The sequence below is a fragment of the Trichosurus vulpecula genome, chromosome 1 (genome assembly GCF_011100635.1).
Source record: "Trichosurus vulpecula isolate mTriVul1 chromosome 1, mTriVul1.pri, whole genome shotgun sequence".
In the NCBI taxonomy this organism is placed as follows: Eukaryota; Metazoa; Chordata; class Mammalia; order Diprotodontia; family Phalangeridae; genus Trichosurus; species Trichosurus vulpecula.
The window spans coordinates 68,905,440-68,917,970 of record NC_050573.1 but is presented as its reverse complement, the minus strand read 5'-3'; the positions used below and the strand labels follow the sequence as shown (position 1 = coordinate 68,917,970).

At 37.2% G+C, this 12,531-nt stretch overlaps 1 protein-coding gene across 1 annotated transcript; it reads right to left on the bottom strand.

Annotated features, from left to right (window-relative positions):
• Nucleotides 1-1,127: 1,127 nt before the first annotated feature.
• LOC118845807 (vomeronasal type-1 receptor 4-like) lies at nt 1,128-1,997 on the bottom strand. The gene has a single exon (XM_036753846.1). The coding sequence runs from the start codon at nt 1,995-1,997 to the stop codon at nt 1,128-1,130; it is 870 nt and encodes a 289-aa protein (XP_036609741.1).
• Between the last annotated feature and the right edge of the window lie 10,534 nt (nt 1,998-12,531).

The following is a 12,531-nucleotide window of genomic DNA, read 5'->3' as shown; positions in this document are numbered from 1 at the left end:
ATAATTTAACTTCAGAGAAACATCCTTGCCTTTTTTGAACATAAAATGAAATCCTTTTAAATCTATGGAAATAATAATAAAATACAAATTGTTTCTTTACTGTGCAGTTCAGGGCTTCTTTTTGGTTCACAGATAATCATCACATTTAACATTTTAAAGGATCCTTAATTCATGGTTTTCATTTCACATCAGGATTTTAAAAACATGAAGACATATTTCTTATTCAGTGTCATTGAGTTTGAGATAGTGTTTTCTCTGACTGGCTGATAAAAGTAAACATTTAGCTTCATGTTCATGCACTGTGGATTTGATGGAGAGCTCATTCGAATAGCACTTTGAACCTGGAGAATATTTTTTGTTGGTTCATGGGTGGGGAATGTCCCCAGTATTATATAACAAGATGAAATGTGTTAGGAATGCAAGTATATTTTTTTCTCATGGATTCAAAAATCCACTTTAGGAGGAGAAAATGCAGTCCACATGGCTAGACAGGAGTTCATGCAAATAGAGCTGGAGGTTTACATGGCTTAAACCCTCAAAATAAGTGACCTGCATGATGTGGTAGCCAGAAAAGAGAATTTTCTCATAGAACGCCATATGAGAAGTATAGTACCAAGTACTAGGTAGGTGTGATAAGGCAATCATGATATGTATTGGTCAAACTCCATATGGGGTATTGTGTTAAATCCTTGAAAGACTGGAGAAGAATAGGAAGAAGGTAACCAGAATAGTATGTGTTTTTCTGAACATATCAGGATCACTTAAAGGGAAGGGAGATATTAAGCCTAGAAGGGAGAAGACATGAGAGCCATCTTCGACTATTTGAAGGGTTGCCACATGGAAGAAAAACTAAACCTATTCTGCTTTTCCCCAGAGGCATTCTTCTTTGTATTTGGGTTTTGCTATTGGGTCTATGAGGTCTGTTTAAGCTTTGCTGTGACTTTGATGTTATCATAATGAAATTCTCGTCTTGATCTTTCTAGTTTAGAAGCCTCTTTGGGTCTTGTTCCCAGTTTCAAGAACTTTGAGCAGGCAAATGGTGCTAGGAGGGAGTGGAGTTCTACTGATGCCCCCATAGCTACAGTTGAGACTAGTGTAAGAATGAGGATTTTTTTGACCCAGACAATTCAGGGATTCCTGAGAGCTCTAGGGATCAATACAAAGGGGCTCATGGTTGGGTAACATAGTGACAGAAAGACAGCAGTAGACAACATCCAGGGAGGGTTTTGGTCAAAATAACTGAGAAAAAGAGTAAAAATGGAGGTGAGTGCATAAAAACTGACAAATGTGCTCATGAGTAAAAGGATGGTTTGGGTGGCTCTGATCTCAGGGTACCTTGTGGGTGAGAGGTTAGTGCTTCGAATTTTCTGGATGTGCTGGTGGTGTGTGTGTAGGAGAAGCACCATGTAGCCACTGGCTAAGACCATTAGCCCTAAACAAAGCACATTTCTGAAAGTGGTTATTATCAAATAAGCACCTATGTGTTCTGAAGTACAAAACACACCATCAAATGTATTTGTAATGTTTCTGCTGTTTCTTGAGCCTCTTACAGCTATTGGTACAGGAATTTCTATCAGCAGATTGAAGACCCAACAGAAGAGATAGGAGGGAGTGGTCTGTTGTATGATTCTAACTTTGAACTCTGTCCACCTGGAATTACTGAGGCTCATGGTGATGGCCTGCAAGGCACACAGGAGGGAAGACAAGGAAATTGAAAGGCCCTCACTCACTCTGCGAAGGTAAAATACAACTTTGCACCCAGCATCGTTCAGGAAATAGTTCCATCCCATACCCTGCAATGCTTGTGGGATTCCCTTGCTAATAAGCATAGTGGAGTTCACCAAGCTTAGCTGGGAGAAAATAAGCATTAAAGAACTCATCTTGTAGCCAGCAAGGACATTTAACATATAAGAGATAAAGAGGAAGAAGTTTGCTATAGTGCCTACTGTGGTTGCAGCAAGAAAAACAATCCCAAGACAGAAAGTTTTTGAGATCATTCTGTGTCTTTTAATAAAAACACTTCAGATAGAAAAAGCCCAAAAGGACACAGAAAAGTTGTCTATCAAGCTTTAGTATTCCAGACCATAGGGTAGGCTCAAAACACTACACCTGCCTCATTCCTATACCTATGTTGATGGATATAACTATTTTTGGAAAATTACGTAGCCTTTTTTTTTGCTCAAACCCTTATTCAACAATTTCTCTAACTCAGGCCAATATTGGGAGCAGGAGGGAGGGCTGAGGCCAATTATGGAGACTGAGGATTACTTCTAGGACTGGTTCTATTTACAATTACTCAAAGTAGTAGTCTCTAATTAAGGTAAAAATTGACATTCTGCAATTTGCACCATAGATTCTCCTTCATTGAGTTCTGCAGATCTTGTTAGTGTAGGACCAAATGAGTCCAATTCATAAGCCAAGGATCTTTGTGTAGTCCTGTTGTGTGAGGAAAATAAGAAAAAAAGGGAAAAGAGATATGAGTTAAAGGTGCTCATGTTACCGTATGTTCCTTGTCTTTGTATTATGGAATGTTAGTAAGAAGGGATCTTTGTGGTCCTCTCATCCAGTGATGTCAAACTCAGATACAAATGGATCCCAGCAGATTGCATATTGACCTGTGCATATTGCACAAATCTCCAATATCCATAACGTGTTTTTAAAATTCTTTTTGTTAAACATTTCTCAACTACATATCAATTGGTTTCAGGCAACACTTGGGAGTTTTGCTGGCTGCATGGGGCCTGTGGGGAGTATATTTTACATCTCTGTTCTAGTTTAGCTGTTACTTTAACTTTTCTTTCTATACCTATCCTTTTATGTTTCTTAGCCCCTAGAAGAATACTCTGGGTGTAATATGCACTTAATGCTTTTTAATTTCATTGCTTAGAAATTAAATTCAGATATTCCTTCTGTTTCCCCTTCTCCTCTGGACTAATCACTCTGTTTCAATTTGCATTCTTGGCTTGGGGTACCTAGAGGGTGGCTGGCTGGTTCTTCCTTTGAGATCCTAAGGATAGCTGAAGAGTTGTGGCTTATTAGCACTGTTGTTTATGATCCCCTCAAATCCCGTAATGGAGAAGAATTTATGACCAAAGAACAGATAGAGAGGTTCCTAGTGAATAAGTTGGATAATTTTGATTCCATAAAATAAGATTATGAAAAAAGGTTTGCTCAAATGAAGCCATACATTTAAATTAGAAGAAAAATTAAAAATGGGCAAAAAAATCACTGCTGCAATTTTCTTTGACAAAAGTCTATTTTTAAAAATATATAGTTAACTGTGTCAAATTTAAAAGAAAAAGTAGCTATTTCACAATTGATAAATTGTCAAAAGATATGAACTGGCTCATTTTATTTATTCATTCATTTATTTATGGGAAACAATTGGGGTTAAGTGACTTGCTCAGGGTTACACAGCCAGTAAGTGTCTGAGGCTAGACGTGAAATCAGGTTCTCCTGTATCCAGAGCTGGTGTTCTATCTGCTGGGCCACCAACTTGCCCCACAGACGCATTTTAGAGGAAAAAATTCAAATAATCAATAGCCATATGAAAAAAAAACATTACACACAGTGGAGGAGCTGTAGGTAAACAGGCACTAATGCACTGTTGGCAAAACTGCAAACTAGTCCAGCCATTTTGGAAAGTAGTTCTGAACCATTCCCCAAATGTATTCAACTGTGCATAATCTTTGACACAGCAAGACTGCTACTAGGTCCATATACCAAACAGATCAATAAAGGAAATAAAGGACCATATGTACAAAAATATAGCAGCATTTTTTTGTGGTGGTAAAAATTGGATACTGAAGGGCTGTCCATCATTTGGGTTAAAGCTGAAAAAGTAATGATATATGAATAGGGTGGAATACTATTGTGCTTTAAGTAATGACAGAAGGGATGTTTTCATAAAAATCTGGGAAAACTTATATAAAAGGACACAAAGAGAAATGAGCAGATCCAGGAGAATAAATTATCATATAACAGCAATATTGCAAAGATCACCAATTTATGAAGTTTGAAAGACTTAGTAATTCTGATCAACAGAATCACCAACAGTGAATTCCAAAGGACTCATGAGGAAGCCCGTCATCCACCTCCTGACAGAGAGCAAATGGATTCAGAATTCAAAATAAAGCATATGTAGTTTTCCCTCTCTCCCTTCTTCCCTCCTTCCCTCATTTCCTTTTTCTCCTTCCTTCCACTGTTCCTTCCTCCTTCCTTCCCTCCCTCCCTTCTTTCCTTCCTTCTTTCTTTCCTTCCTTCTTTCCTTCCTTCCTTCCTTCCTTCCTTCCTTCCTTCCTTCCTTCCTTCTTTTGTTTCCTTGCTCCTTTGCTTCCTTCCTTCCTTTCTCTGTTCTTTCCTTCTTCACTCTTTTTTGGACATGCCAATGTGGGAATTTGTTTTGCATCACTGTACATATTTGCCATGGGTTTTGCTTTTGTTGCATTCTCATCGGGTAAGAAAGGGAGAGGAAAGAAGAAGAGAAGCCAGAACTGAAAATAAAATAGCATTTAATTTAAAAATGGAAAGTAGAACCCAAAAAACAGATTATATAAATAGAATCAGAAATAATTAATTGAACACAATAACTGTGTTTAGTAAATAGAAAACAAAAATTACATAGGAAACAATTGTCTATTTTCCAAGAAGATTTAGAGAAAAACTGGAAGTAATCTAGATCATAACATAAAAATAAGAAGAGAAACATATCATATCCTCTTCTTAATTATGATTAATGGATGAATTCTTCAGCATGCTAGAGGTAAGGACAATTACCAAAGAATAAAATATTTGATTACAGATGGAGCATTTTCATGCTCATTACTCCACTTCAGTAATGATCTTCTTAGAAAGAAAATGAGTGATTGTGCCCATCTCAAGGCAGTGTTGAAACCTGGTGAATATTTTTTCATCTTACATTTCTTCCCCCTTCTGTATTGCTTCCCATGAAACTGACATTGATGACCTTAGATATTTCACTTTTTTAAAGTTTTATTTACTTTTTGTTTGTACATTAATGATGAGTTTTGTCTCCTGAGACAGATAATTTTGATTGTATACTGTGTGTATGTTTTGCTTTAGAGGGTGGGCAAAAAAGTGGAGATATAGTCCAGTTGGCATTTATAAAGATTGTACATGAAGTAAAGACTCCTTCCTCTGACCAATTGTGAGAGGAAAATATTCTTATCTGGAATTTAGTTAGACAATTCAACTAACAATTTGTATTAAGAATATCTATTTTTAAAAAAATCCTTTAAGAATTAGTAGAGGAAGCATTTTCATACTATTAATGCTGTTAGTTGGAGACTTCACGTCTTCTGTGAGAAAAATATATGCATGCATACACGTACACAGACATAGGCAAACAAAAACTAGAATCAGATCTCTGAGATATGTTAGCTAGATCTCTAGTGCCCCGTAGGGTGTTTGATAGAAATCGGTAGAGAGAGGGGATGTTCATCTCTTCCAAGCATGTGTGGCAGCTTCAGCAAAGGCAGAGTGATGAGAGAAGGCAGGATGGTGATGGAAGAATAAAGGGAGCCTGACACAGTGGGAAGAGAATTGAATATAGATTTAGGAGCCATGATTCTGCTTTTAAATTTCTGTGTAACCTTGTTTCCTCATCTGTATAATGAAGGGACTGTTCTGGGTGACCTCAGGGGTCACTTCCAGATTCAGATTGATGATCTTGCTATGGAGAGCATAACTTTTGGTTATAATGTAAAGAATATGAAATGGAGTAGGAAGAGATAAGCATGCAGAGCCAAGATGGAAGAGTAGAGATAGGAACCCATTAACACATTCAGAATTGTCCTCTACACAACTTTAAAATAACACTTCAAGTCAAATTTTGGAGCGGCAGAATGAACAAAAAGTAAGGGTGAGACATTTTTTCAGCCTAAGACATGGCAGGAGAAGACTGTCATACTGTGATGGGAGCACTAGTAGTTGGCCTTGCAGGTATCCATGACAACAACAGCAGCAGCTCTGAGAGCTCTCAGGCAGGAGACTGCAAGGGGTTCAGACAAATGGTCGGAAAGAGATTATAGGCGACCCTTTGTTGGAGCGAGGTGTAAGACCTAGGGCTGATTGGCAACTCTATAGCCCATATCTGATTCTGGGTTGAAGTTCCAGGAGGAAAGACACACTTGTTGTTGAGGCCTTGGTCACAGTTCCAAGGTAGAGAGGAGCACTAGCAGTTTTGGCTGCAGGAAAGAAGGGTCCCTGGTCACAGTTCTTGGGCCAAGAGCAGCTCTAGCATTTGCAGCTACAGGGGAACAGGGGTCCTTTCTGAGTAATGAACATGCACAGACTAGGAGAGAAGAGACCACACTTCTCTCTATATCATATCACCTTGGAAACACTGAAAACTTGAAGATTCTCAGAACTAGCTCTGAAACCCAAAAGCTTGGGGCAGTGTCTTCCCAGATCAGGTAAGCAGAGACCAATGTTAATACAATGTTCAAAGTCAAGAAATAATCTGGAAAAAGGAGCAAAGAACAAAAAAGAACTTGATCATGATAAAATACTATGGTGTCAGGGAAGACCAAGACACAAACTCAGAAGAGGACAACAATATGAAAACTGTAACAAGTAAAGCCTCAATGAAAAATATCTGTTGGACAGAAGCTGAAAAGGAATTCCTGGAAGAGTTAAAGAAAGAGATAATGATAGAGGAAAAAATGTGAAAAGAAATGAGAGTGATGCAGGAAATTATGAAAAGAGAATTAACAGCTTGGTAAAGGAGGTACAAAAATGCTACTGAACATACATTCAAAAACACAATTATCCACTGAAGATAAAAACTCCTTAAAAAGCAGAATTGTCGAAATGGAACAATAGATACAAAGGGTCACTGAAGAAAATTTCTTAACTATTAGAATTGGAAGTGGAAGCTGCTGATTCCTTGAGACATATAAAATAATAACCCACAACAGTAAAACAAAGTCAAAATAATGAAAAACTAGAGGACAATGTAAAGTAACTCATTGGAAAATATACTGACCTTGAAAATGGATTGAGGAGAAATAATTTAAGAATTATTGGATTGTGTGAAATTCATGACAAAAAAGAGCATGCACATCATATTTAAAGGAATTCTAAAGGGAATTCTAAAGGAAACCTACCCTTAAATCCAGAAGGGAAAATAGAAATTGAAAGAATCCACGAATCACCACCTAAAAGAGAACCCACATTGAAAACTCCCTGGAATATTATTGCCAATTTTCAGATTTCACAGGTGAAAGAAAATGTTGCTTACATGGAGAAAGAAACAATCAACTATGGTAGAACCACAGTCAGGATCACTCATAATTTACAAGCTTCTATGTTAAAGGAGTAGAGGGCTTGGAATATGATATTCTTGAAGGCAAAAAGCTAGAATTACAGCCAGGAATAACCTACCCAGCAAAACTGAGGATAATCCTTCAGTGGGGGGGGTGGGGGAGGATGGTTATTTAAGGAATGATAGGACTTTCAAGCATTGCTGGGGAAAATACCAAAGCTGAATCAAAAATGTGACATCCAAACACAAGAATTATGAGAAGCATTAAAAGGTAAATGTGAAAGAGAAATCACAAGGGACTCAATAAAGTTAAACTTTTTGCATTCCTATACGGGAAGATGACATATATAACTCCTAAGAAGTTTATCATTATTAGGGTAGTTAGAAAGAGTCTAAATAGACAGAGTGTAGGGGTATTCTGATGATCAACAAAATCAAGAGCTGAGAAAGAGGGATACATGGGAACAGGGGAAAAGGTGAGGAAGAATGAAGAAATTATGTCACATTAAAGAGGTGCACTAGAAAAGCATTTACAATGCAGAGGAGAATGGGGAGGAGTGGTGTTGGGCAACACTTGAACCTCACTCTCAACTAAATTGGTTCAAAGAGGGAAGAATCTCTATCTATATGTATATCTATACACTCAGTTGGGTATAGAAACCTGTCTTATTCAAGAGAGAAGTGGGAGAAGAAAGGGTTAAGAGAAAGGGAGCTGAATAAAGGGAGGGTGGATTAAGGGAGACAATGGTCAGAAGTAAAACAGCCGGATCAACCTGGTAAAAAGAAAGAAGAATAAAGAGAAGAAAACAAGAACAAAAATACAGTTAGTAATCATAACTATGACTGTACATGGGATGAACTCACCCATAAAATTGAAGTGGATAGTAGAATGAATTAGAAAAAAGAATCCAACACTATACTGTTTATAAGAAACACGTCAGAAACAGAAAGACATACACAGAGTTAAAATAAAGAGCTGGAGGAGAAGCTATTATGCTTCAGCTGACTAAAAGAGGAAGGGGTAGCAATTATGATCTCAGACAAAGGAAAAGCAAAAATAGATCCAATTAAAAGAGATAATTAAGGAAACTTTATTTTACAAAAAGGTACTGTAACAATGATGTAATATCACATTTTTTCAGCAACTTTCTCTGATAGATGCCTTTTATTTCTTCAGTATACAAGAAACCGAGTCAAACTTATAAAAATAAGAGCCCTTCCTCAGTTGATAAATGGTTAAAGGATATGAACTCACTGTGTCCAGACAAATGAACCAAAGCTATCTTTAGTCAATTGAAAAAATTCTGTAAATTGGTATTAATGAGAGACAAGCAAATTAAAAAAACTCTAAGGTCCTACCTCATACCTATAAAAGATGATAAATACTGGGGGTGGGAGGATGTGGGAAAATAGGTATACTAATGAACTCTTTGTGGAATTATGAACTGGTCTAACTATTCTGGAGAATAATTTGGAGCTATGCACCAAGGGTTATAAAACTGGGCCTGCCCTTTGGTCTAGCAATATTGCTACTAGGTCTGTATCCCAAAAAGATAAAAATGGAAAAAAGATCTCTGTTGACAAAAATAACTATAGAAGCTCTCTGGACAAGAATTGGAAATTGAGGGGATGCCCATCAATTGAGGAATGGCTGAACAAGTTGTGATATATTATTGTGACAGAATACTATTATGTTAAGAAATGATGAAGGGGATGGTTTTTGAAAAATCTAAGAAGACCTATATGAACTGATGAAAGGTGAAGTGAGTAGAAACAAGATATCATTGTATAGAGTTAGAAGCATTATTATAATGATGATCAACTGTGAAAGACTTAGCTATTCTGATGATTCACAATTCCAAAAGACTCATGATTAAAAATGCTATTTCTCTCCAAAGAGAGAGAACTGATGAATTCCAAGTACAAACTGAAGTATAATTTTTTCACTTTATTTTTTCTTGCTTTTATTTTTTGGCAACATGGCCAATATGGAAATATGTTTTGCATGATTTCAATGTATAATAATGTATTACTTACCTTATCAAAGGTTGGGGGAAAGACAAAATTTGGAAATCAAAATTTTAAAAAAGGTTAAAAACAAGTAAATTATAGACAAAAAAGTAAGAGATGAGAAGGCAGATGAATGAAAAATTAAGGTGTACCTTGAATAGCACTGATGGGAGTGTAATTTTTGTTCATTTAGAATAAGGAGTCTCTAAAAGTTTACATATTTCAGTTCAAGGGAGGGTAAATAATATAGGTTCTTTATTTTAGGTACTTTAACAGTCTAACTATCTTAGTGTTGACCTTCATCCATCTCTTTCTACTAATATTCTTGTGTCATTCCTCTATGATTAGCATATTACTCTGACAAGACCTGTGCTTCTGAATGCCCACCTGCTGATGTATGAACTCAGTGCTCCATATGTAATTGATCACTCCTTCCTTACAGCACCATATTCTCTTTATTGCCCTCCCACCAAACAATATCATACTCCATATGTACCTGCTTCTGCTATGCTCTCTGGAATGCCTGCTCCACAATTTAAAAACTTCCTTTCTTCTTAAACTTTACCTCATTACTCATTCCATCTTCTGGCACTCTCTGTGACCTGTTTCCTCCTTAAGACTGAATTCCTGGCTACTTTTTCTAATCCTTATAGCCTGCAACTCATTGTGGTCCAAATACTTCTCACTGCCTGTTGTCACTTCCAGACTCTCCCTCTACCATAGTTGCTCTGCAATTTCTTCTCTGTTGTGGCACATTTTATTCAAATATATCTTTACATGTGGATACTGGTGACCATTATTGATTGACACCCAGGAAAATTTCTTCCTTCCTCAATAACTTAAGTAATTGGCTCATACTCTTTTATTCCATTCTAAGTAATACCCTCATAGTAAGGGACATGAACATATATCTTGATGCTCCATCAAATATCCTAACTTCTTAATCATTCATCCTACTCAGTTTTCATATACTCCTTCTCCTCTCTATATTAGTTATACACAAAGATGGTTACCCCTTGGTCTTGTCATCATTTTTAAGAAGGTTTTCCCCTTCTACATCCATAAATTACAAATTTCTTTTATCTGATCAAAATCTATTTTCATTCCAGCTTTCTTTATGCTTTCCAACCCTTAGTCTTGTTCTTTTTCCTCATTATGACCTAGAATCTCTCCATCATTACATTTTCCCAGGTTATCATGCTTCTGTATATTCTGCTGTCTTCTTTTTGTGATCTCAACCCTTTGGTAAAGCAGTGCAACTGTAAACTCTTCTCTACACTTGAATCTTGTCCTTGTCCAGTCACTGGTCAAACCTAGTCACTTCCCTATCTAACTACTTTGCTCCTATTTATATGCTACAGAATGGAAATGGAGAAAATTATGAAATCATGCTAAGTGCATCCTCTCTCAACTGGGTCTTGCTTTGCAACAAAGCGGTCTTTTTGTACCTCCCTAATCTATTCTCCATCCTACTCTTCAGAGCACCTATCTCACAACATTTTGTCCCTCCTCAAACTTCCCATGATGCCCTTTTCCTCAACCCTCTTGGCTGAGAAGACTTTGACTCATATTTCATTGAAAAAAAGTAAAGACATTCACTGAGAATTCTCAGGTGTATCTGTCACATCTCACTTCATTCAGTTTAATAGGACTGTTGTCCAAAAGAGAAAGATACCCATTTAATGAGACTCTAAGAATATGTATGTGGCCAATAGATGTTTAGGAGAGAGTAGTCCTTAACAGATACAAATATGCATAGTCATCGTTTCTCACCTCTCTGTTCCTTTTCCCAGTCAAAGTCTCTTCTTCTTCAGCCCACATGTTTCCAATTACTTTAACCCAAGGTTGGGGAACTTGAGGTCTTGAGGCCACATGTGGCTTTCTAGGTCTTTGGGTGCAGCCTTTAGACTGAGTCCAAGTTTTACAGAACAAATCCTTCTATTAAGGGGATTTGTTACGTGAAGTTTTGATTCAGTCAAAGGGCCACACTTGAGGACCAAGTGGGCCACAAGTGGCCTTGAGGCTGGATGTTTCCCACCTCTGCTTTAACCCATGCCCTTAATGCACAGCCATCAGGTCATCCCAGTTTTTACCTGTGGTCCTCTGCCTCTGAACTTCCCTTAGTTTTCAATGTTCTTCCTAATAAGTGGCCTTGACATGAAAATATCTCCCCAACATCCTCCTGACTGGGGCAGATAAGAGAGAAACTACCATCCCCATCTATTCTATATTTTCTTATGTGAATATTGTTCTTCTTCAGAGTTGCTGATGTTTTCCTTCAGTCATATGACTGAAGGCCTCACATGATGAAAGATCTCATATGATGAATGGCCTGCTTTGACTCTTCTTCCCTTTTCTAGAAGCACAATCCCTTCCTTTCCCTGTCTTTACAGCCAAGAAAAAGAAGAGTCACTTACCTTATTCATCTCTGTTGTCTGGGTAGATGAGGGAAGGGCTACAGGACCCAGTGTGTACGTGTGGAGTCAAGAGAGGGAGGGTAGTCTTTTTCTAGTTATAGCTATAAGATGCCCTGAGCTCATCTCCCTCCTGAACCATGATTATATGATCAAGCTGAAGAGAAATCACTGTCTGCATCTTATGTATTTGATGTCTCTATGGAAGAACAAACTTTTGTACCAGGTGCAGATAATTATTCATTATGTTGATTAATGACAATTCTTCCTCTCTCACTTGAAAGCAGGTGAGAGCAGATGGAAGGGAAACTTTTCACTGATTACTGGGAGGACCAAACGATGTCACCCATAGAGGGCAAAACAGAGAATGTTGAGGCCTGTTTGTAGTTGGTCACTGTCTCTTATGCAGAATCACAGAATCTCTTAGCTGGAAGTGATTTTAGAGGCTAATTTTTAAAGCTAATTAAAAATTTTTTAAATTTGTGGAATGAAGCAGGCATTTCCATAACAGTATAATAAAGAAGATGATTGTACATGAAACTGCAAGTCTTCTATGCACAATTTGCTATTCCTTTTAAATATACAATAAAATTATCATGGAAATTTCTTTTTTTTCCCTTCCATCTCTCTCCCCCATCCTAGAGATGTTTACCATTTGACAAAAATAGGTAGATATATGTAAATTTATTCTATACATACTTCTATTTTTTCAGTGCTTTCTCTGGATGCAGATAGCATCTTTCTTCATGTGTCCTTTTCAGTTAATTTGGGTATTTATAATAGACAAAATAACTTATGTGCTCAAAGTTGTTCTTAAAACAA

Bases quoted from the DNA above. Each gene is read 5' to 3' on its own strand.
- LOC118845807 (XM_036753846.1), bottom strand. From the start codon at position 1,997: ATGATCTCAAAAACTTTCTGTCTTGGGATTGTTTTTCTTGCTGCAACC.